General features: G+C 29.5%; 1 protein-coding gene across 2 annotated transcripts in view; it reads right to left on the bottom strand.

Moving 5' to 3' along the window:
* Positions 1–25945, bottom strand: part of LOC127291361 (acireductone dioxygenase) — a 142122-nt gene extending 116177 nt beyond the window's left edge. Inside the window, exon 1 of one of the 2 annotated variants that reach the window (XM_051320447.1) lies at positions 25607–25945. In XM_051320447.1, the coding sequence (XP_051176404.1) occupies positions 25607–25729 (123 nt within the window). In that variant the 5' untranslated portion in view covers positions 25730–25945. The remainder of the gene's footprint in view (positions 1–25606) is intronic. The other variant, XM_051320446.1, reaches the window with a different exon arrangement.
* Between the last annotated feature and the right edge of the window lie 336 nt (positions 25946–26281).

Below are 26281 nucleotides of genomic sequence, written 5' to 3'. Positions count from 1 at the left end.
AAAAGGAATGAGATAACACCAAAGGATCAGTCGTTAGCGCTAAACCGAGGATGCTAGTAGTGATTCGAGATTCAAGAAACGTGTTAGTAGATGAAAGAAAAAGTACCATTCAGTCATATATGCAGATTGCGAGAGTCTACTAGTTCCAGGGGAGAATTCTTCATGCGTATGGGATGTCACACAGGAAGTAGTTCAGGACAACATCAAGCTTCTCAGCATTGGAAGTTGCTATGGTTAAAGAGTTATGATGACTCTTTAAATGAATACCGGGCATCACCCAGGAATGAAGAAGATCCGGCGAGATGGTTTGCAAAAGAGTTGAAAAAGTTGGCGGAAGAAATTGAACCTACATTTATGGTAAATATTCCAATGGATACTCTAAATGCAGATCAAAAAGCCTGCATTTAAAGTAGCTAATATTTGCCATATTTGTATGAAAACTATCAAGCATGGAGAAGTAAAAGTTAGAGATCATTGCCATCTGACTGGGGTGTATCGAGGTGCAGCCCATCAAGATTGTAATGTCAATTATCAAGATTCTCGAATAGTTCCTGTAGTCTTTCATAATTTAAGTGGTTATGATGCACATTTTATTATTAAAGCAATCGCGAATGAGTTTGAAGGTAAAGTTGACGTTCTTCCCATTAACAAGGAAAAATATATTAATTTTACAAAACATGTTGAAGCAAGTCTCATTAAATTTAGATTTATTGATTCATTAAGATTTATGGCATCATCTTTAGACAAATTAGCATCTTATTTGAATGAATATAAAATTGTTAAATCAAACTTTTCAACCTATAGTGATGATAAAGTTCATTTGTTAACCCGAAAAGGAGTTTTTCCTTACGAGTATCTCGACTCTAAGGAAAAACTCGAAGAAACTCAGTTACCCCAAGAAGAACGCTTTTATAGTACATTGAATGATTCAAATATATCAGATCAAGAATATTCACATGCTCAGCAAGTATGGTCAGAATTCAATTGTAAAAGTCTCAGTGATTATGTTTATTTGTATATGAAAACTGACATCTTGCTGCTTGCTGATGTATTTGAAAATTTCCGTGAACAATGCTTAAAAGCATACGGGTTAGATCCTGCACACTATTACACGACACCTGGTTTTACTTGGGATGCTATGTTAAAATATACAAATGTAAAACTAGAACTTCTCACTGACATTGATATGATAATGTTTATTGAACGTGGTATAAGAGGCGGCATAAGTCAATGTACAAATCGTTATGCCAAAGCAAATAATCAATATATGAAAGAGCACAATGTGAATGAGGAGACTTCTTAAATTGTATATTTAGACGCTAATAATCTGTATGGTTGGGCCATGGTGCAGTCTCTTCCCTATGGTGAAAAGCTTCTAACTACTCTCCAACCTAAACGAAAATACATTCTCCATTATTGTGCGCTTAAACAAGCATTAGCCAATGGGCTTAAATTGGTTCACATCCACCGCATTTTACAATTTAAACAGTCAACTTGGCTTAAAGATTATGTCGATTTTAATACTAGTCAACGAACAAAGGCTAGTAATGAATTCGAGAAAAACTTGTTTAAATTAATAAATAATGCGGTGTATGGTAAGACAATGGAGAATGCACGTAATCACGTAAACGTGAAACTCGTGACAAAGTGGGAGGGTAGGTATGGGGCAGAAGCATTAATTGCTAAACCTAACTTCCACACGCGAGCTATCTTTAGCGAAAATTTGATAGCTGTGGAACTTAGGAAGACTGAGGTGTACATGAATAAGCCGATTTATATAGGTCTTAGCGTGTTAGACATCTCAAAAACCCTTATGTACGATTTTCACTATGATTATATGAGGAAAAAGTATGGAAACAACTGTAAACTGCTTTATACTGACACTGACAGCCTTATTTATAATATCAAATGTGAGGATGTCTATTCTGATATGAAAGCAGACATTTTCAAATTTGATACTTCTGATTATCCCATGAATAATATATATGGCATTCCGCAAGCCAACAAAAAAGTGTTAGGTCTTATGAAGGACGAATGCAATGGGAGGATTGTCACTGAATTTGTTGGTTTGCGTAGTAAAATGTATAGTTTACGTGTGGATAATCAAGATTTCTTAAAAAAGGCAAAAGGTGTAAAGTCTAATGTAGTTAAGAAACATATAACTTTTAATGATTACATTTATTGTTTAAAAAATATTAAAATCCAATCTCGAACTCAATATTCCATTCGCTCCAAACTCCACAAGGTCCTTACTTTAAAACAGAAAAAAATAGCCCTAAGTCCCTATGATGACAAAAGATTTTTATTGAAACACAACACTGACACTCTTGCATGGGGTCATTATATTATAGAAAGAGATAAAGCCATAGAAAACGATGTAGAAATGATAGAATTATAAAATAGAATTTAAGTATTTATTGTAATAAAATATAAGTATTATATTGTAAATAGAAAAGAAAAATGTAATTTTATTTATATTTATGAATATTTATTGATGTTATTTATTATATTGATCAATATTTTATAAATGTTGTTATACACATTGGTTTTTAAATAAATGAAAAATTTTTTCTATATACTCTGAAACTTTGTCTATCTTTATTTAATAGAACCTTAATATAGTTTAACAATTAGGAAATAAAGAAATTCACATTATTACATTTTAGGTTAACATTACTTCAAAGTCAATTTAACTTTTCTTTAACTTTCTTAAAATTTACATGCTTTTTATATATAACTTTTCAAAAAGTTAACTTTAACTTTTCAAAAAGTTAACTTTAACTTTTAGAAAAGTTAACTTTAACTTTTAGAAAAGTTAACTTTAACTTTTAGAAAATTTTAAATTTCTGATTTATTTATCCAACTATTGTGAGCATTATCGAATCCAAGACATTTTACATAGACTTTATTATGAATATTTTTGAGAACTTTCCCGACAAGATAAACATCTGAATATTTGACTTTGGAAATTTCTTCTTCATAGAAACCGCCTTTGATGGGTTGATCTTGATAATCCTTTAGCTTGTATGTTACCGGCTTTGTTGATTTTACTTGAGTGATGGTGAATATTTCAGTTGTCCAGTTGGGTGTGTATCCTTTTTCAAAAACATTCTTATACTTGCTAACTCGCACTTTATCACCAACTTTGAATTTTGCTTTCTTAGGTAAAATTTTCCTTTGTTTGGATATGCGTTTCAACAGTCTCTTTTCATCTTCTCTGCTGACATCTTTAGGTTTCATTCCAATAGTACGATGTTTATTATTATTATACTTTTTAACAAGAGATGGTAAAATGTCTTCCCATTTGTAATTTCCTCGTAAGTTGAACTGTGTCCACATCATATTTTTTAATGTGCGGTTAAATCTTTCAATAATTGAAGCTTTTAAATTACTATAAGTTGAATACAGTTTAATTTTATATGATTTCATTAAACTCTCAAATATAGAATTATAGAATTCTTTTCCTTTATCAGTATGCAATTTTTTAGGAGCACGTCCATTCACAAGTATAGATTCCATAGCTTCAGAAACATCTTTTCAACTCTTACTTTTTACAGGAATAGCCCATGCATACTTAGAAAATATATCTATAATTGTCAGCATATATTTGAAACCTTTATTATCTTTAGAATAAGGTATCATTTCAACTAAATCTGCTTGCCAAGTTTCATCAATTCCACGCATTTCTACTTTTCGACGTGGATAATTTCTTCAATTATTGACATAATTTCATTGTTATGACTTGAATTGCCAGCCTGTTGTGATGCGACGAATAGGTTTATTTGGGTTATAGTTCTTTCTATATGCAGGATTTCTTTATAGTTTCCGAAATCATTAGCGTTTGTTAACTTCTGATCAGGTTTTTGACGGAATATGAGTTCTAATAATCCATCCGTTTTAGAATATTTTTTCTTCCCAACTAGATTAATGTAAGAACCTTCAAAATCAATTTGCGTATCACCAATCATATATCTACCGTCGGGAAGTCTACGTACTCCATAAACCGTATCTATATATTGTTTCTTATTTTTGTCCAACATTAGTAGAAATTTCTTTGTTAATTTATCAGAATCTTCTTCCACAGTATTAACCACATTACTTTCATCCTTAATATCGTACATGCCCTGCTCATGAATGTCATCATTAAGTATATTATTATTTTGCTCATTAGTAATAACATTATGATTCTCTTGACTTGACAATCTATCAATTATATTTTCTTTTGATAAATTTTGCATGTCTTCTTCTTCTTCTTAAATAGGATCATAAAACGTTACATCATCATTATAAATAGATTTGTTGAAAGGTGTATCTTTACTAATGTCAGTCTTAAAAGATGATTCAAAGTCTTCTTCTTCTTCCTTTACATGGTATTGAAAATTTTCAATCTTTGTAGGATTTTTATTTATATTCACTAATTTTTCCAATGGAATAACTAATGGTTGAAAGGTTTCTCTCAACATATTTTCAGCTGACTCTCTGCCACTTTTAAGAATACGATGCTTTCGACGTATAGCATCACTTGCTGCAGCTATTTGATGTAGTGTCTCTCGCTCTCTCTTGAAATGCTTAATATTTATAACTGAATAAAGCAATCAAATCCCTTCCTATATCTTCCATCATTCATATTTCTATCTTTATCAATAACTACAAATCCATACCTATCAGTGTTCCAACATACTGAACATAAATCTCGCAATTGTGTAAAAGTCATATCTGTATTAACATGATCATTGTAAACATGCTTGAGATTCCATTTATCTTGTCTGAATAGCACAAGCAAATTAATATTATCTCTAACAAGATGTTTTGGAATATGAGCATATGTTTGACAAAGATAAAAACTATCGACGTTAACATGTCGCCCCAAACAAAAAAACGCTTCAACATTGTCCTGCTTTAACAAGCGATATCATCAAAAATGAAAATTTAATTAGTTTTTGCATCTTTAGGTGTAACAACTTGTTCATGTTCACTGAATGGGAAAAACTCGATGCCATCTACTTTACTAAGTACTTGTTCCAAAAATTTATATTTCGGCTGCTGTAATGATTTTGAATATAAATATATATTTTCAAATCCTAAACCATTCGGATGTATAATCAGAGAAAGAAGTGCATTCGTTTTTCCACAATTTGAAGGTCCACAAAAAGCTGCTCGAATACTATTTGAAAATAAACTTCCATGTCGTTTAACCCCATTATCTTTAGTTTCAATGAGGTTATCCACATTTGCAATCGGGAGTTGTTCAGCTTGTACCTTGAACTGCATCTTGGAATTGACTAATGAAAAAAACTATAAATACCCCACTTATATAGTCACCCTCAATCAGTTGGTTATAGACCATTGTCGAGTGAGGAATGATTACTCACGATAAAGTGAAGAAAAATTCTTGCAGTGGTCAAGGATTTCTCAATACTTTAATTAACAAATTACCATTCGAGTGTCACATTCCTGGTTATCAATATTGTGGACCTGGAACAAAGTTGGCAAAACGTCTTGCACGAGGGGATCCTGGTATAAATCCTTTGGATACGGCTTGTAAGGAGCATGATATAGCCTATTCAAAAGATAAAGACGTGGCTGCAAGAAATACTGCAGACAAAATACTAGCGGAAAAGGCGTGGGAACGAGTAATTTCCAAGGACGCTAAAATTAGTGAAAAAGCAGCTGCATTAGCTGTAACTAATATAATGAAAGCTAAATCTAAATTTGGGATGGGTTTAAAAATTAATAATAATATTAAGAAAAAGATTGTGAAGAAGAAGAAGAAGAAGTTGAAGAATAAGAAGAGGAATACAATTTCCAAGAAAAATAAACGCATGACATTAGGGAAGATTATTCATGCTGCTAAAAATAATATGAAAAATAATCATAACGCAACGGACACTATTAAAACAGCAATGATTGGTGCACAAAATGCAATTAAAAATCTTGGTAGTAAATGTAAAATTTCATCTCCTCGAATTCTTCCTGTACCTTCAAAAGTTGGTGGTATTTTACCACTAATACCAATTTTTGCGGGGCTTAGTGCATTAGGAGCACTTAGTGGTGGAGTCAGTGGTATTGTAAAAGCAGTAAATGATGCTAATGCTGCTAAAAAACAACTTTCAGAAACTCATCGACATAATGAAACAATGGAGGCCATTGCTATAGGAAAGGGTATATATTTGAAACCCTATCGTAAAGGACTTGGTCTTTATATTAAACCACATCAAGGAAATGGATTGAAATATACAAAGAGTGTTCAAAAAAACTAATATTGAAGCTACCTCACCGCGCACTAACCGACTATGATTTACTTAAATATGCTAAACTTATGAAAATACCTCAATTTCGTGGAGTTTTCATGAGAAATGAATTACCTATTACAGGACCTTATAAATGTGAATCAGCCATAATTAATCTTGATAATAAAGAAGGTCCTGGAACACATTGGGTAGCATATAAAAAGATAAACAATGAAACTGAATATTTTGATAGTTTTGGAAATCTTTCACCACCATTGGATCTCATTGTTTATCTAGGTGTTGGTAGCTATATCAAATATAATCATGAGAGATATCAAAATTTTGATACATTTATATGTGGTCATTTATGTCTTAAATTCTTATGTAAGCAACTTAACGTTAAGAACAGTTTTAATCTATATAAGAATATGTAAACGATTATAACCTTCAGTATAAAAGTAGATGTCCAACATGAATGACTCTTTTACTTTAACGTTAACGGGAAAGTCTTCAGTTCTGGAGGCTTCATACTTCCCACCTATTGAACTTTCACCTAATAAAAATTATACACTTGGACTTGTTGATTTATTTACATATAACTCAATTCCTAATATTGATGAAAGTTCCAACAAATTTTATATAAATAATATTGAGATTACTATACCTACTGGTAGTTATGAAATTAAAGATATAGAAGCATATTTAAAACGTCAAATAACAGATAAAAATTATTTGTCAATAGAGTGCAACAATAGTACATTACGATGCTATATTAAATCAAATCTTTGCATTGACTTTACTCCTGAAGATTCTATTGCTAGTTTATTGGGATTCACTGCTCGCAAACTACCACCAAATGTAAAACATTCCTCTGATTTACCTGTAAAAATATTGAAAGTGAATGCTCTACGCATTGAATGTAATATTACCACTGGAGCGTTTATAAATAATGAAAAAGTCCACACTATACATGAATTTTTCCCCACTGTTCCACCGGGATATAAGATTGTAGAAGTTCCAGCACACATCATTTACCTTCCAGTCGCCGTAAGGACAATACATAACATTCAGCTACGTATAGTAGATCAGAACGGTATTTTAGTTAATTTTAGAGGAGAGACAATAACAATCCGTTTACACATTAAATCAATGTAATGGGTATTGTTTATAATCGAAAAGTCGGAAGTAGTTATAAAACTCAAACACCATGTCCATCGAAGATCAGTTTGAATACAGCTCGCAAGGTGTTAACACCTCAGAGTCGACAATTCCTGAAGCAGCTAGGTCTACGAGTCAGAAATCAAAACTAAGGAAGAGAAAGAAGAGAAGAGAGAAAATTTTTTCTTGTTTATTTTGTGTAGCTGTTATAAGAAAAATGGAGGAGATTCTCAGCATTCCAGCATCAGTGAATTTTGATGAATCCATAGCTAATTATGAGATTCACAGTCATCAACCATATGCATCCTCATCGTTTAACAATAGTGATGAAATTCGCATTATTGTACAAAATCAAGATTTATCTATTTTACCAAGCAATAGTGTATTACATATTTTTGGAAGGTTGACTAATGCTGATGGAACTGATGCCACACAAAATATTCATTTCACCAACAATGCGATAGCCTATTTGTTTGATGAAATTCGTTATGAATTGAATGGTATTGAGATTGACCGTTGCAAGTACGTTGGACATACAACTACTATGAAAAGCTTGGTTTCATTAACACCACCTCAACTTAACCGCGCTGAAAATGCAGGAATTTTGAATATGGAATTGAATACAAGAATGTCATTACAAGATGGATATTTTGATGTATCAGTACCACTTGGTATGATTTTTGGTTTTGCTGAAGATTATAAAAAAATTGTTATGAATGCGAAACATGAACTGATTTTAATAAGAGCACGTAGTGATTTAAATTCTATTATTCAAACGGGCGAAGGTGCAGATGAACAGTTCAAAGTACAAATTAATAAAGGGGAATGGTTAGTGCCATATGTTTTACCATCTGATAATAATAAAATCAAATTATTGAAATTTATCGAGAAAGATCCACTAATTTCAATGAGTTTTCGATCATGGGAAATGTTTGAATATCCCTTAATTCCGTCAAGTACAAGAGTCATGTGGCAAATAAAATCGTCAACACAATTAGAGAAGCCTCGATATGTAATTGTTGGATTCCAAACAGGAAGAAAAGATAAACGTAAAAAGTCTGCCAGTTATTTTGATCACTGCGACATTACAAATGTAAAACTCTTTTTGAATTCACAATCATATCCTTATGGAAATTTAAATTTAAATTTTAATCAAAATCAATATTCTATACTTTAGGATATGTATGGTAATTTTCAATCTTTCTACTATGGAAGAGATTCTGAACCCATATTGAAGCTTGACACTTTTAAATCATTAACTCCTCTAATTGTTATTGATTGTTCAAAACAAAATGAGTTTCTCAAACAAACGTCAGTTGATGTACGTTTGGAATTTGAAGCTAGAAATAATATACCAGCTGAAACAACTGCTTATTGCCTCATCATACATGATCGCATTGTACAGTATAAACCAATCAGCGGTATAGTCAAGAAGATGTAAAGCAGTGAAGGGGGTAAAATGAAAGTAATGGGGGGTTGAACTGAGAGGTATATAACTCACGTTCCTGGGATAGAAATTTATTTCTATTCCAGGATGGTGTTCATCGTAGACGTTCAAGGCTTCAAGAAACCCTGCAACGATTTCATTTTCAAAGAGTTGGCTATACTTCCTCTTGAAGCTGATGCTCAACCTCGAGTTTACCTCTTTGAACCTCCATGTGCTTGGAATTCACTACCTCAACGTTATAAAAGTGAAAATCTCTGGCTAACAAAAAATTATCATGGAATCCACTGGATGTCTGGAGATGTATCTTATGATGAACTGCGTACTATTATACAAAAAACATTACGAGGTGCAAAAACTATCTACACGAAAGGTGTTGAAAAAAAGCAGTGGTTAGAAAAATATTTGTTAAATGTACAAAATTTAGAAGATATAGACTGTCCAGCGATTAAAAATATTAAAACTGAATCATTGTTAACTACATGTACACATCATATTACTCAAACTAATCATTGTGCTGTAAACATTGTTATGATTCTTCGAAATTGGTTTCTGAATGTATCGAATGAATTGAGAAATTTATCAAATGGAGTCGATGAAGTGGATTGTACTTATACTACTTTAAAATCTTTTTATGAAAATTCTGAATCTTATGTATAATAAATTTTAAATACTTTATCTGAATAAATTAATTTATTAGTTTCTAAAAAATAAAAAAACGCCTATTTATTACTTGAACCTATACCTTTAGAATTAAGACTAATAATGAAGGTAAAATAAGAAAAGAAACAATTTTTTATGTAAATTAATACATTTATTTTTCTCACATTTTGATTATTTACAATTTTATATTACAATTATTTTTTCTTTTTATATTTTAATAATTTTTTAATATTACTTATATTCAAATTCGATTACATTAAACTTTCTGCCGATATATTTTAATTGTAATTTTTGAGATTGTGCGGCTTCTTCCATCATTGTGAGTGACGTAGGTTCAGCTTCGAACAGCTTCGCGAACCTTGCTGGGAGGAAAGTGTTGAATGTAGTATCTAGTTCTGCTACAATCCTACCTCCGAATTTTGTCTGCACCCTCTTTATTTTGGTTACAGTATATAAAGCATTTGGAGTCAACTCAGCAAACGGTTTTGTTGTCAGGAAACTTTCCATGTGACCAATAGCGTTGAGTTTTTGTAAATCCATGATTTCTTTTTATATCTGTAAGCAGAAGTAAATGGAAAATTTTAATATAAAAATCAAAATTAAGCTGGAAGGGGAGTGGGTTAAAAAATGGAGTTAAAGTAGAATATATACCTTATAGAATATAGAGTAGTGATGCTAATACTGTTGCAGCTGTGGATGTTGTTCCTTCAGTATATCTGTAACAGTTATGCTATCTCCGGGCTTGTGTTCTGCATTATATGCCATCAACCCCACTCTTCTTTTTTCTCTCACTTCTTTTCACTCCCACTTTAAAAAAACTGCGCACGCATCTTCACTTTAACATAGTGTAAGCATCACCCTCTCTATTGAAAGAATGCGCACGCAAGTTGGACTGGAGGGGGTGGAAAATATCTACATTAAGATATTTCTAGAAGTTAGTGGGCTATGGAGAGGGGGTAATACCATTTTTATTTATAAGCAAATGTAAAATTTTAATCTCAATACCCCTACTGTTATTTAATACATACTTAATATTTGAGCACGCAACTCCACATTTACAATATCTATTCTACTATTAAGGCCCACTTTTACCGTGACATGAGACAGTGAATCGACCTTAACTGAAAAGCAGCTCAGGGAGCGTCACATATATAGAATTGAAATTTTAAATTCACTGCGTAGAAGGTGGCGCCATCTCTTAGAAAATGTTCATACTAATATGCTTTTAACTTAAGGCTCACTTTTACCGTGACATGAGACAGTGAATGGACCTTAACTGAAAAGCAGCTCTGGGAGCGTTACATATATAGAATTGAAGTTTTAAATTCACTGCGTAGAAGGTGGCGCCATCTATTAGAAAAATGTTAGTAACATCAATGCAAAGTTGTACTGTAGAATGTTATTTTTTTTGTATTTACATTTATTTATTTATTATTTATTTATCATTTATTTATTATTTATTTATTATTTATTTAATAATTATTATATATATAAAATAATTCGAAAAGAAGAGTGTTAAATAAATGGACATATTTAAAATTAAAACTTATTTTTATTTATGAGTCATTCCATTATATTTCGAACAATGTCGTTGCCGACTAATTTTTAAAAATTATGATACTTTGCAGGGATGATCTTGAAGTTATAAAGATCACGAAATGAAAAGATTTTTACTAAAATTTTTATTATTTACTTTAAAATATGAATTTAAAGTGTACGAGGTGCTGAAAATTGACAGTTTTTCAGCCAGCAGAAAATATTCGAAAAAACCTATAATTTACCATAAAAGTGTGAAAATTATTATTGCAATTTATTAAGAATGACTAAATTTACTTTTATAAATTGATTTAAGCATTTAAAGATATGAAATAATAGGAAAAACATGATTTTCAATTTCATCTTAAAAATAACCTAATTTTGCTATTTTTATCGATTAATTATGAGAAAGGGTAAATATTAAATTAAAAAAAAACTTACCAAATATCAAGTCATTGCTATTAACTTTCAGATTTTCTTTGTACTTTTTAATTTTTCTCTTTATTTATATAAAAATTTTGAAAAAGAAAATTGCCACTTTGCTAATTTTTGCGATTTTTGAAACTGAATAACTTGTTTACAGTAAAACGGAAAAATCTGGGATTTTGGGAGTATTTAAATATACACTAAATAAACACACTCTAAAAGTCTTGCGTTGGTTTTTGAGCTATTTTGTAAGATAAAGCAGATCGAAATTTAATTACTTTTGAGGCTATATTGACAATAATTTGTTCTTAACTTGAAGTTGGCTCGCAAGTGTTGTCATTTAATATAAATAAATATGAATTTATTATAAGACACGACACTTGCGAGCCAACTTCAAGTTAAGAACAAATTATTGTCAATATAGCCTCAAAATTAATGAAATTTCGATCTGCTTTATCTTACAAAATAGCTCAAAAACCAACGCAAGACTTTTAGAGTGTGTTTATTTAGTGTATATTTAAATACTCCCAAAATCCCAGATTTTTCCGTTTTACTGTAAACAAGTTATTCAGTTTCAAAAATCGCAAAAATTAGCAAAGTGGCAATTTTCTTTTTCAAAATTTTTATATAAATAAAGAGAAAAATTAAAAAGTACAAAGAAAATCTGAAAGTTAATAGCAATGACTTGATATTTGGTAAGTTTTTTTTTAATTTAATATTTACCCTTTCTCATAATTAATCGATAAAAATAGCAAAATTAGGTTATTTTTAAGATGAAATTGAAAATCATGTTTTTCCTATTATTTCATATCTTTAAATGCTTAAATCAATTTATAAAAGTAAATTTAGTCATTCTTAATAAATTGCAATAATAATTTTCACACTTTTATGGTAAATTATAGGTTTTTTCGAATATTTTCTGCTGGCTGAAAAACTGTCAATTTTCAGCACCTCGTACACTTTAAATTCATATTTTAAAGTAAATAATAAAAATTTTAGTAAAAATCTTTTCATTTCGTGATCTTTATAACTTCAAGATCATCCCTGCAAAGTATCATAATTTTTAAAAATTAGTCGGCAACGACATTGTTCGAAATATAATGGAATGACTCTTATAAGAATATATACGTGTGTATGTATGTATATGTATGCATATATGTATATATAATATTTTACAAAATTTAAATATTCTTAAAATATATATTTTTTTTTCTTAGAATTAAAACATTTCTCTTTTTTCTATATTTTGCAATACAGAAAAAGAGAAAATTATTATTATTTAAAAAATATATTTATAAAAAAAATTATTTATAAAATAAAAAAAAAATTTATCTTAATAATTATTTATTATAATTTTTGGGTTCGGTTCTTTTCCGAACCCATGGTAAAAGTGTGTTGCATCTCCCCAATGGGATTGCGGCATAAGTTGTCGCAGCAGCCGCTGCCACCATGACGTGCCGAGATCTTTTTGGCGGTGGCGGCAGCGTCGGGACTCGTCCTGGTGATGCTGATGTCAAGGGTTGAGGCGCACTCCTTCGGACCCATGGAATAATTGCATTACGCTTCCCCAACGGTATGGCGCCATACACAGCAGCAGCACCCGCCATGGCATCACCAGATCGCTTGCGTTTCACAGATGAAGATATTGTTGGCGATGATGGATTCTCCACCAATGGCCCCCACCTCGTTCTCCTAACCATCTCAATTGTAGACTCCTCAGCTGTTTTTTGAGTGTCAATTATCTCGAGGTTCTAATTATGATTTTTGAATTTTTGGGACCGTATATGTTTATACATAGAGAAGACATATGCAAATTAGGGGGTGGTTGGTATGCGACCAAAAGGGTTAAATTTTAAAAAGACATATGCAAATAAAGGGGGTGGTGGGTGACCAAGAGGGTGGAAAGTGGGTGGTAAGGGAGGTGACCAAACGGGTTAAAAATTTCAAAAAATCCCGCGAACAGCAGCGCCATCTCGCGACAACGGTCGGTAACACCAACCTAGCCAAACGGGTTAAAATTCAAAAATTCCCGCGAGCAACAGCGCCATCTCGCGACAACGGTCGGTAACATCCGCCAAGGGTAAACTAGAGTTACCATATGTCGGTAAGGTAGATACCTGCATTACCTGTGTTTAGAACTGGCACAGCTCTACTAATTTGCACAATAAAAACCTGGGTTCATTTTTGCTGCGTATCATTCTGAGTTACGGATCAAAATGATTCATTGGCAAACTTCAAGTAAATCAAAATGATCCTCGCCAAGATTATGATTATTAAGTTGGTCTAAATAATAGGGCGCCATCTGGTGATTAAGATACAAAGAAATTTAAACTTAAGATCAGATTTTAATTTAACAGCATTGACAATTTATTTATAAATGAATATTAAACAATGAAAAATAAAGTGTATAATAATGAAAATCAAATTATGTTACTATTAAAGATATCACAGCCACACAAAAAAAGTTTGGCTCTAACCTGGAGGTCTCACTATGTGTACCTTATGTTTTTGGGGTCGCTGAATCCGAATCCGAGGTCGATTTAACCAATATGGCGGCCTTTTTTTTGGAAAAATTCATCGGATTCGCTTGAATCCGACGCTTTTTTGAAAAACTCATAAGATTCGCTTGAAATTCGTTACTCGAGAGATTTCAGGGTCGCTGAATCGGAAGTCTATTTAACCCTATCAGATTAGATTTTTTTCTAACCTCAAAAAATGACTTTATTTTTATATTGATTTAACTAAGGTCACTTTTTTAAATCCTTGTACCGCAGATACTAGGGTTCTAAGTCCCTGCATCGTAAGACGTTTCCTACATGGGTCTGCCATGACGGCATCAAAGCTATTAATCAGGGACTTAGCCGGATAGCGGAGAATCTTCGTTGCCCACCGTCACCACGTGGAGGGGGGTCCTGTCTTGAATGCAGACAAACGCAAGATCCAATTGCACTGCATAGAACTTAAGCAGAAAACATTAAGTGCAACTTGGACGAAGTAAACAATTCTGAACTCGTACTATTGACATAAAATGTACTCTTCTCGAATAGAGGACCGAAATAAGATTTATTATCGGTATTTTTCGTTAATGTATACTGAAGCCTTCATTGAGCAGAATTCAATAGAGTGAAGTAGACCTCTATTAGGACTTTAATCCAAACTATTAAAGTAATTTTTGTACGTCCATACATTAAGTTAAATGTTATTGGAGTTGTGAGATTTTTAGAGTATGATATAGTATTCGTAATCAATGACCAGAAAAACTCTTAGATACCAAATTTCAAAAAAATTAGAATTTCTTTATAAAATTTGTCCTACATATTGATTCGTCGTATTAAACTTTTGAAAACTGACATCAAATTCGGATTCAGCGACCCTGAAAACCCCAGAGTAACAAGTTTCAAGCGAATCTGATGAGTTTTTCAAAAAACCGTCGGCCATATTGGATCCGACATTTTGAATTTTTTATAGCTGACATCAAATTCGTAATCAGCCACCTCGAAAACCACCGAGTAACGAGTTACAAGCGAATCCGATGAACTTGTCCAAAAGGTGTCCGCCATATTGGTTTTTTGGGGTTATGTCAAAACCCTGATCTGATGGGGTTAAATCGACCTCGGATTCGAATTCAGCGACCCCAAAAACATAAGGTAGACATAGTAAGACCTCCACGTCAAAAACAAATTTTTTTTTGTGTGGCTGTGTATTTATTCCGAAGAAAATTTAAGTTTAAAAATTAAGTGAACTGGTTTGTCAATTACTACTATTACTACATTTTAAAGAATTAATATTTCGATTCACACTAAAATTAAAATATTAAAATAATAATATTAAATAATAATTTAATTTTAAAAATTATTAAATAATTATTTAAATTATATTAATTATTAAAAAAATATTATTTATAATAATAATTTAATTTTAATAATTATTAAAAAAAATATTAAATATTATTAAAATTTTTAAATATATTATATTTGTCAAAAAATTAATAATAAAAGTTATCATTTTTTTTAGTAAATTAAAAATAAACAATAATAAATAATTAAAAAATTAAATGAAGGTAATTTATCATTATTACTACATTTGTTATATAACAATTAAAAATATTTAAGAATAAGAATTTTTTTGATTTTGATTGTTCCTTAATTTCATTTATTTAAAAATAATTTTGTTTATTAAATTTTTTTAAATTTCAACATTTATTTATTTTTATTAAATTAATTTAAATAATTAATTAATTACATACATGTTCATTCAATTTATTGCAATTAAATGAAGTAAAATAAAGGGTGTTAAAAAAAATATTTTTTATGTAAAAAAGTAAAATTAAAATTTTTAATGTGTTCAGATGCTTTAAAAAAATGTATGGCCTTTATAACGGTTTTTAAGGTTCTAAATAAACTTTCAAAATAAATAAATAAACTTCAAATAAACTTTCGATTCATGCTAAAATTATAAGAAGATAACAGAAAAAATGTAATATTTGTTTATTTGTAAATAACTTCAATTGTGACTCTTTGTAAAACTCAATTCTTTTCAAAATTTTAATAAAATTAATAATGATTTTAAAAAAGTGATTATTAAAGTAAAAAGAAAGATTAAAGTAAAAGAAATTTTTAATTTCGAAATTAGTTTATGTTTGTTTCTTTTTTGTAAGATATTTTTAACCAATTTTATAAAATATTTATACTTTTTCATCTTTTGAATTTTGCGCCATTATCTTTGGTTTTTAGACAGTAGCGCCGTTAATATTTTGTTTACGTTATTTGTAAACGGTGTGAACGTTGTCACTCATGACAGTTCGTAACCTAAAAATTTAGTTTACATAATTTACACTGTAAAAATTTTTGGGAATAATCACCAACTTTTTTTGGTAAATATTTCATACTTTTTGGGAAAGTATTTTCCCCAAAAAAATTAGTGATTATTTTCCTAAATTTTGTTGAAAATTCCGTGAAATTCTAATGTATATATTTACCCTAAAAAAAGTTGATGAAAATTTCTCAAAATTCCAATGAATATATTTTTCCCCAAACACATGTGGTGAATACTGCTCAATTTTTTTGAAATCCTTCTTCAAAAAAGTTAAACTTTAGACTTACTTAAGTTACAGAAAGATATTTGTAATATAATTTATTCATTTAATAAATAAGTTATTATAACTTAACTAAATAAGTATTTTTAAGTAGACAAACATTTATATTTCTAAAGGATTCACAACATAAGTCACAACTATTTTTAACGTTTGTTTCCTTTTTTAAAGTTACAAAGCATGTTTACATAGTTTCATCTTATATATTGAAATTATAATTGTATTTTCATGAGCCTGCGTGGCGTAGTTAGTAGAGGGTTAGACTTCTAAATCTCTCCTAATGACGCTTACGTTCGAGACCTCATGATAATATTTGATAATTTTCAAGAAAACAAATTTTTATCAATAGGTACCAATAAATAATGTGAGTAAGATATAAATTCTACATTAATAAAATTTTAAAATTTTTATTTCAATTTTTTAAACTATTGATATTAATCTTTGGGAATATTCACTAAAATTTTAGGGAATAGTTTGCCCAGAAAATTTTAGGGAATTTTCCACAAAATGCCCTGAAAATTTGCGTCACTAGAATTTCGGGGATTTTAACCAAAAAATATTTTACAGTGTAATAAATACAACAAAATCGGCAATAAATATTAAAGTTTTTCCAAGTGCAGTGTGTTTGCTTATTAGAAACAATCATTTTAATTCACATTTTTTTGAATAATTACTTGTTATTCGATAATAATTGTCATTTTGTCTTTGAATCAAAATGATCCGGATCAGGATCATTTTGATTCAAACTCAGAATTACCCTGATCCGGTTCATTTTTACTGCGTATCAAAATGATCCCGGCAGCCGGATCATTTTGTTCCCAGGTTTTTATTGTGTTGTTAGGTTAGTTGGTTAGGTTGTTTCTTTATGCGCGGCGAACCAGGGTTCATTCCCTAGTCCCTCCAAATTTATTTCTAATAATTTCTGCGTTAATGTTGTAAATAAATAAACAGAAGGCAAATAAACAATGAAAGAAAGAAATGAAATAAATAATTCGTTTTAATTTTATTTTCATTAAATTTATATATATATATATTATTTTTATGTTTATTAACTTGAATAATAAAAAAATTTAACCCTTTAACGCCTGACTTTTTTAAAGTAACGAAAAATTCATCACCCACTGTATTTAAAGGTTTTCGGGGTCACTGATTACGAATCCGATATCAGTTTTAAAAAATTTTCAAAATTTAAAATGGCGGATACAATATGGAAAATGATTTTTTAAAAAAATTATCGGATTTGCATAAAACTCATTCTTGGAGAATTTTTTTGGATCGCTGATTACGAATCTGATGTCAGTTTTCCAAAATGGAAAATCGGTGATTTATAAAAAAAATTATCAGATTTGAATGAAACTCGTTCCTAGGGGTTTTTTTTGGGGTCGCTGATTACAAATCTGATGTCAGTTTTTTAAAATTCAAAATGTCGGATCCAATATGGCTAACAATTTAAAAAAAAATCGGATGTGCGATGGCTGTTTAGAAATCCAGGGCCAATTTTTTCTGTCATTTGCCTACCTACTTGTAGTTACCGGGATCAACCACGGGTAGGTTACAGAACACTGATCCCATTTTTTTGTGTTTCTTTTCATTTTGTTTTTTTTATTTTTTTACAAAAACTAACATTAGATTCGTAATCAGAGACCCCAAAAACCACCGAGTAACGAATTTCATGCAAATCCAATAATTTTAATAAATAAATAAATAATAATTTTTTAACAAGTTTCATACAGATCCGGAAAATTTTAAAAAAAACATCCGCCATATTGGATTTGCCGTTTTGAATTTTGAAAAACTAACATCAGATTCATAATCAGCGACCCCAAAAACCCCCGAGTTGTCATTTTTTCTAACTTATATTGAATTTCTCTTTATAATTAGCTATGTTTTAAAAATCTTACAAAAACATACTTGTGTTTATATTGTTATAAACAAAAAATTGTTATTCATTAATATTCATATAAAATTTTCCCATAATGTTGAATAAATTTTGCAGGACACTCCCGTTTAGAAAACAAGATTAACTTATTTTTTGACAAAGTTATGGATTTTTGAATTTAAACCCACACAGCACTGAAAGTTTAGTAAACATTTATTAAAGCTTTAACTGCAATGTTCGGAATGTTTAATTGCAAACTTGAGTAAAGGTTGCATAAATATTAAAATGTCCGCCATGAATAAATGTTTATCAGGAAAGTTGAGTAAACATTTAAATTAAATATTCGTTAAATGTTTATCAGGAAAGCTGAGTAAACATTTAAATTAAATATTCCTTAAATGTTTATCAGGAAAGTTGAGTAAACATTTGAATTAAATGTTCGTTAAATGTTAAGTTCGAAAGTTGAATAAACATTTAAATTAAATGTTCGTTAAATGTTTAGTTCGAAAGTTGAATAAACATTGAAATTAAATGTTCGTTAAATGTTTAGTTCGAAAGTTGAGTAAACATTTAAATTAAATGTTCGTTAAATGCATGGAGAATAGACTACAGGAGACAAATCTCCCATGCATGCGCTTGACTAAAATGGGGCTGGGAGTTGTTGCAAGTTCAGCGGTAGTACTCTGTACGTTCCGACAGGTGGCGAAAGAAACGCATAGTTTTCCACTTGTCTCTTAAAGTAACATTCTAAATTTTAAAATAGAAAAAAAATTTATAAATTTTATAAATTTTAAATATTGATAAATATTTTTTAAAGATTTAAACTTACTGTTGGTACTTTAAAAAAACTGCGATTTGTGTTCAGGTTTAAGAATGAATCACATTTCGCACATTTTCTTTTTGTCAATTTTCGCCTCTTATTATTATTCTGTAAATTAATATACCTTTAAATTAATTTAAAATTTAACTTAAAACCAGAACAAAATATAACCTAAGACTATTACACTAATAATTTTATTTTTGAATTAGAAGTAAAATACAAATATATATATAAATATTCATTGTGAATAATGGAAATTTTTTTTAGGTAAAATATTTATTTTGAACTTACCTCATCCATTTTTTTCGCCAAAAAACAATATGTAAACTAACTTCGCGAAAAATTCATGATGTGAGACATGTGTCTTTACCGGGAAATATATTTTTGAACCAAGAAGCACTTTCATTTTCAAATTAGAAGAAACTATGCGAACGCTGCGCCGCGCGCGACATGTTTCAGAACTAATAGCTTACAACAAGAAAACGCTCATTTCACATACACGAGATTGGTCTCCTGTAGTCTATTCTCCATGGTTAAATGTTTAGCAGGTAAGTTGACTAAATAATTAAATTAAACATTCGTTTAAGTTTTATCGCAAAAGTGGACTGAAAATTTAATTTAAATATTCAGTCAATTTTTACGACGAACATTTCCTGAAAATTTAAATTACATTTTCAGAAAATAAAAATAAATAATATTTAAGAAGTATTAAAAATAATAATAATAATAATAATAATAGATCATTATTATTATTGTTGTATTAATTTATATTAATAGTTATTAATTATTACTATTATTAATTATTAGTTATTAATTATCGGAGGACAATAAAAAAATTTATTTTTTGGGAATAAAAATAAAATAAATAAGTTTCAACATCGTTGCTTTGCTTTGATGCTTTGTTTCACATTGAATCAAGTATTGCATGCTTGATAAACAACAATTTTTGAAAACAAATTGGGGTGTGCTGGGGATTGAACCTACGTTCGCCGCGCGCTAGCTAAAGACCCTATCCACTACACTACAGATATCTGGCTGGAAAAAAAAATCTTCCACACACTCTACAACTTACTGCCCACACAGCACCGAAAGTTTCCTAAACCTGTATTAAAGCTGTGCGTGCCAAGTTGGAAAAATTTACCGTAAAGCTTAGCACAGGTTGTGTAAATATGTAAATGTCCGCAATTGAGTAAATGTTTAGCGTAAAACTGTACTGAATCTTTAAATTACGTATTTAGTACAGGTTTAGCGTAAAACTGTACTGAATCTTTAAATTACATATTTAGTACAGGTTTAGCGCAAAACTGTACTGAATCTTTAAATTACATATTTGGTACCCCTATCGAAAATTCCGATATCGAAACCTATATAGGAAACTATATGGGAAACTATATTGTTTCCCATATAGTTTCCTATATAGGAAGCTATATATAGCTATATATAGCGTCAATAACACAGGCACACAAAAAATAAAAAGCTGTTTGGCCGAGACACTACACTAGTCTATTTCCATGTATTTTTTCACGCTGAATCCGAATCCGAAGTCAGAATTATCAGATTGGCTTTTATTTTTGAGATAAACTCAAAAAACTGCTCAGAAAGAAAAATAAAATCAAAAAGTTAAAAAAATTTTTAATGTCACTGCCATAGTGTAATTCCATGTATTTTTTGTCGCTGCATCCGAATCTAAAGTCAGAATTGTTAGATTCACTCAAATTTTTGAGATAATTGCAAAAAAACGCAAGTAAGAAAAAACTCAAAATACTCAAAATAAGTTTTTTCGAATTATCTTCAAAATTTGAGCCAATCTGTCAATTCTGACTTCAAATTCTGATTCAGCATGAAAGAATACATGAAAATGCACTATCGTAGTGTTTCGGCAAAAAAAAATTTCTTTGAGCTAAAATCGCCAAAAACTGATAAAAATTCTGAATTAGGGGCACAGATAATTTTTTTGCCGAAACACTACGACAGTGCATTTTCATGTATTTTTTCACGCTGAATCAGAATTCGAAGTCAGAATTGACAGATTGGCTCAAATTTTCAAGATAATTCCAAAAAACTGATTTTGAGTATTTTGAGTTTTTTGTTACTTGCATTTTTTTGCAATTATCCCAAAAATTTGAGCGAATCTAACAATTCTGACTTTGGATTCGGATTCAGTGACAAAAAATACATGGAATTACACTATGGCAGTGACATTAAAAATTTTTTTAACTTTTTGATTTTATTTTTCTTTCTGAGCAGTTTTTTGAGTTTATCTCAAGAATAAAAGCCAATCTGGTAATTCTGACTTCGGATTCGGATTCAGCGTGAAAAAATACATGAAAATAGACTAGTGTAGTGTCTCGGCCAAACCACATTTTAATTTTTGTGTGCCTGTGTAATATAAAAAAAAAAAATTCTGCCGACGTGTTGACTCTGAGACACGAACCCTCGACCATCATAGCTCTCAACCGCACTGGGAGCGCCTTAATGGGCTCGACCAGGGGAGGCTATGAAATATCTTGAGAAAATGTTTCTTATAACGAAAATACTTTAAACAGATACTTATATTATTTTGTAAAGTCATCAAACAGTTTTTCAGATGTTTATTATTACAAAGAGTATAATATTGTATACATATATTTTTTTCCAATTGTATATGCGTTTTAATACCCAATTTTATATTCGGAGTTTATTAACTTCAACATTTTAATTTAGAATGACATGAATTTAAATTTTAATCAAGTGAACTCTGCATAAATTTCAATTTTTTTGGAAATAAATTAAGTAACAATGTTCGTATAGCAAATTTTTTTTAATAAACTAATGTAATTTGTATAATGCTAATACTTAATTACAACTCACTTTAAACCAGAATTTTCTTATATGAAATTAATGTGATCAAACATAAATTATTACATAACTACAATTCAATAATTATTTTTTTTTAAACAAGGAAAATAAGTTACATTGACAGAATTCTCAAGTTTTTAAAAGTTCCAAAAAAAGTTATCAAGCAACAAAAATTTACGCACAATTTTATTAAACATTTCGTCGGTTTTTACCATAATAATCAAATTTGCTTCAATTTTCATTAACATTTTCATAATTAACGCACCAAAATACGTTAGTATACCAAGTTTTATTAAAATTGGAGGTACCCCTAATATTATAGTGTTTAAAAATAATAAAATTGTGCGTACATTTTTGTTGCTTGATAACTTTTTTTTGGAACTTTTAAAAACTTGAGAATTCTGTCAATGTAACTTATTTTCCTTGTTTAAAAAAAAATAATTATTGAATTGTAGTTATGTAATAATTTATGTTTGATCACATTAATTTCATATAAGAAAATTCTGGTTTAAAGTGAGTTGTAATTAAGTATTAGCATTATACAAATTACATTAGTTTATTAAAAAAAATTTGCTATACGAACATTGTTACTTAATTTATTTCCAAAAAAATTGAAATTTATGCAGAGTTCACTTGATTAAAATTTAAATTCATGTCATTCTAAATTAAAATGTTGAAGTTAATAAACTCCGAATATAAAATTGGGTATTAAAACGCATATACCATTGGAAAAAAATATATGTATACAATAATATACTCTTTGTAATAATAAACATCTGAAAAACTGTTTGATGACTTTACAAAATAATATAAGTATCTGTTTAAAGTATTTTCGTTATAAGAGACATTTTCTCAAGATATTTCATAGCCTTCCCTGGTCGAGCCCATTAAGGCGCTCCCAGTGCGGTTGAGAGCTATGATGGTCGAGGGTTCGTGTCTCAGAGTCAACACGTCGGAAGAATTTTTTTTTTATATTATTGACGCTATATATAGCTTCCTATATAGGAAACTATATGGGAAAAAATATAGTTTCCCATATAGTTTCCTATATAGGTTTCGATAACGGAATTTTCGATAGGGGTACCAAATATGTAATTTAAAGATTCAGTACAGTTTTGCGCTAAACCTGTACTAAATATGTAATTTAAAGATTCAGTACAGTTTTACGCTAAACCTGTACTAAATACGTAATTTAAAGATTCAGTACAGTTTTACGCTAAACATTTACTCAATTGCGGACATTTACATATTTACACAACCTGTGCTAAGCTTTACGGTAAATTTTTCCAACTTGGCACGCACAGCTTTAATACAGGTTTAGGAAACTTTCGGTGCTGTGTGGGTGATAGACAAGTGATCCTACTTATCGACTCAAAAGGGCGGGCTAATTTAAAAAGGTTTTCACGGAGATATTTGAATATTCCAAATACTTACATTGTAGGTGAATATAAAATTTGAATGTGTATCGAAATAATACTGTAAAATATTTTTATATAACTGAAGGTCACATGAAAGGATTATTATAAAATTAATTAATTTTTTAAATATTATTTACTAATTAATAATTTACAAATTGGTGGAAATAAATTTCAAAATTTTTTATTTATTAATAAACAATTCTTTTAGTTTTTTTATAGCCAAAAAAGGCTTTTTAAAAATAATTAAGGAAACAATTTCAATATATTAAAATAAAAAATGAAAGTGAACATAAAAATTCTATTTTCTAAACATTTAAATCAAAATTATTATTTACAATCTATTAATTTATTATAATTGAAAAATTTATTAATTAATTAAAAATTAATTTTTAAATTTTTTTCGTTTTGCAAAAAATTTAATTAATTTTTTAAAGTGGAGAAAAATTTTTTGTTAAAATTAATAAAGTAAACAAATTAAATACATTAAAATAGAAATAGAACAAGTAAATGAAACAAGTAATATAAACACATTAAACAAAATTTAATTTTCAGTTATAAAAAAAGGATTACCTAATGTAAAATAATATACCCAAGTAGCACGATATATCAACCAGATGTCACGGTGATATCACTGGGGAATGTCACCGTGACATCAGGAAAATGTCAAAATGTCCGCCTGACGGTGATATCACACGGTGACATCGAGGTGATATCATGGTGACATCAAGGTGATATCATGGTGACATCAAGGTGATATCATGGTGATATCACCGTGATATCATGTTGATATTTTACAAGGACTTAAAATTTTTAAAAAATTATTATTATTTTTTTTTTTATTATTTTTATTATTTTTTTATTTATTATTATTTTTTAAATTATTAAAAATTTCAAGTCCCTGTAAAATATCAACATGATATCACGGTGATATCACCATGATATCACCGTGATATGACTGTGATATCACCTTGATGTCACCATGATATCACCGTAAGGCGGACATTTTGACATTTTCCTGATGTCACGGTGACATTCCCCGGTGATATCACCGTGACATCTGGTTGATATATCGTGCTACTTGGGTATTATGTGATACTGATAGATCTTCACATGTAAATATTTTTATTTGTCAGTGGTATTTTTCTAATTCAAATTTATAGTGCATTTTTTATAATTGACATAGATTGAAAACATAATTTAGCTAGTTCTATTATTTTTTAATATATTATTTTACATTAGGTAATCCTTTTTTTATAATTGAAAATTAAATTTTGTTTAATGTGTTTATATTACTTGTTTTATTTACTTGTTCTATTTCTATTTTAATGTATTTAATTTGTTTACTTCATTAATTTTAACAAACAATTTTTCTCCACTTTAAAAAATTAATTAAATCTTTCTTAAAACGAAAAAAATTTAAAAATTAATTTTTAATTAATTAATAAATTTTTCAATTATAATAAATAAATAAATTGTAAATAATAATTTTGATTTAAATGTTTAGAAAATAGAATTTATATGTTCACTTTCATTTTTTATTTTAATATATTGAAATTGTTTCCTTAATTATTTTTAAAAAGCCTTTTTTGGCTATAAAACACTAATAGAATTGTTTATTAATAAATAAAAAATTTTGAAATTAATTTCCACCAATTTGTAAATTTTTAATTAGTAAATAATATTTAAAAAATTAATTAATTTTATAATAATCCTTTCATATGACCTTCAGTTATATAAAAATATTTTACAGTATTATTTCGACACACTTTCAAATTTTATATTCATCTACAATGTAAATATTTGGAATATTGAAATATCTCCGTGAAAACCTTTTTAAATTAGCCCGCCCTTTTGAGTCGATAAGTAGGATCACTTGTCTATCAGTAAGTTGTAGAGTGTGTGGAAGATTTTTTTTTCCAGCCAGGTATCTGTAGTGTAGTGGATAGGGTCTTTAGCTAGCGCGCGGCGAACGTAGGTTCAATCCCCAGCACACCCCAATTTGTTTTCAAAAATTGTTGTTTATCAAGCATGCAATACTTGATTCAATGTGAAACAAAGCATTAAAGCAGTGCAACGATGTTGACAATATACCATAATGTTACCTTAAAATATTCAACTCCAGTCAATTCTAAAAGTTCTTGAGTACTTAAGAAATGTTGTGGTATCTTCTGATGATCAAATCTCTGATCAGCATTACTATTGTCCATATACCAAATATTAACCATTTTACTTTTACTTGCTTACAATTCTCACGGAAAATTAAAATTTGAAGAAACAGTGCTCAGTTATTTTTACACATCCAACTATTTTGATTCTTTGATGCAAATTCTAACTTTTTATAACATAAATAGTCATGTAAACATAGCCTTAAAGGTAAGCATAGGATATGGGTTACATCACATGGTCTATTTTCGGCGGTCGCCTTGGCTGTTTCTGAATTGAGATTTTTAGCGCATACTTGATAAAGTGTATTAAGGCATTTCTTCAATATGTTCCAAAATGATTTCGTTACGTGACTGACGCGTTGGTTCGCAAGCGCAGTGACGTCATCAAAGCATTGATACCAATCTCGAACAAAACGTTTGGTATATGTTCCTCTTATCCCTGTTTTCCAACATTACAATTTTTAATGCAAATGTTTCTCGACAGCTTTTAATAATTTTAATTACACAGGCACACAAAAAAAAGATGTCTGTTTCTTGAACTAGACATACCATTCCTATAGTATTTTGGCCCGCTGAAAACGAATTTGAAGTCAGAATTGCTCCATCACCCTC

Source organism: Leptopilina boulardi, unplaced genomic scaffold (assembly GCF_019393585.1).
Source record: "Leptopilina boulardi isolate dan_hultmark-lab unplaced genomic scaffold, ZJU_Lbou_2.1 LbouV2_134, whole genome shotgun sequence".
NCBI classification, from domain to species: Eukaryota; Metazoa; Arthropoda; class Insecta; order Hymenoptera; family Figitidae; genus Leptopilina; species Leptopilina boulardi.
This window is presented reverse-complemented; position numbering and strand designations above follow the sequence as displayed.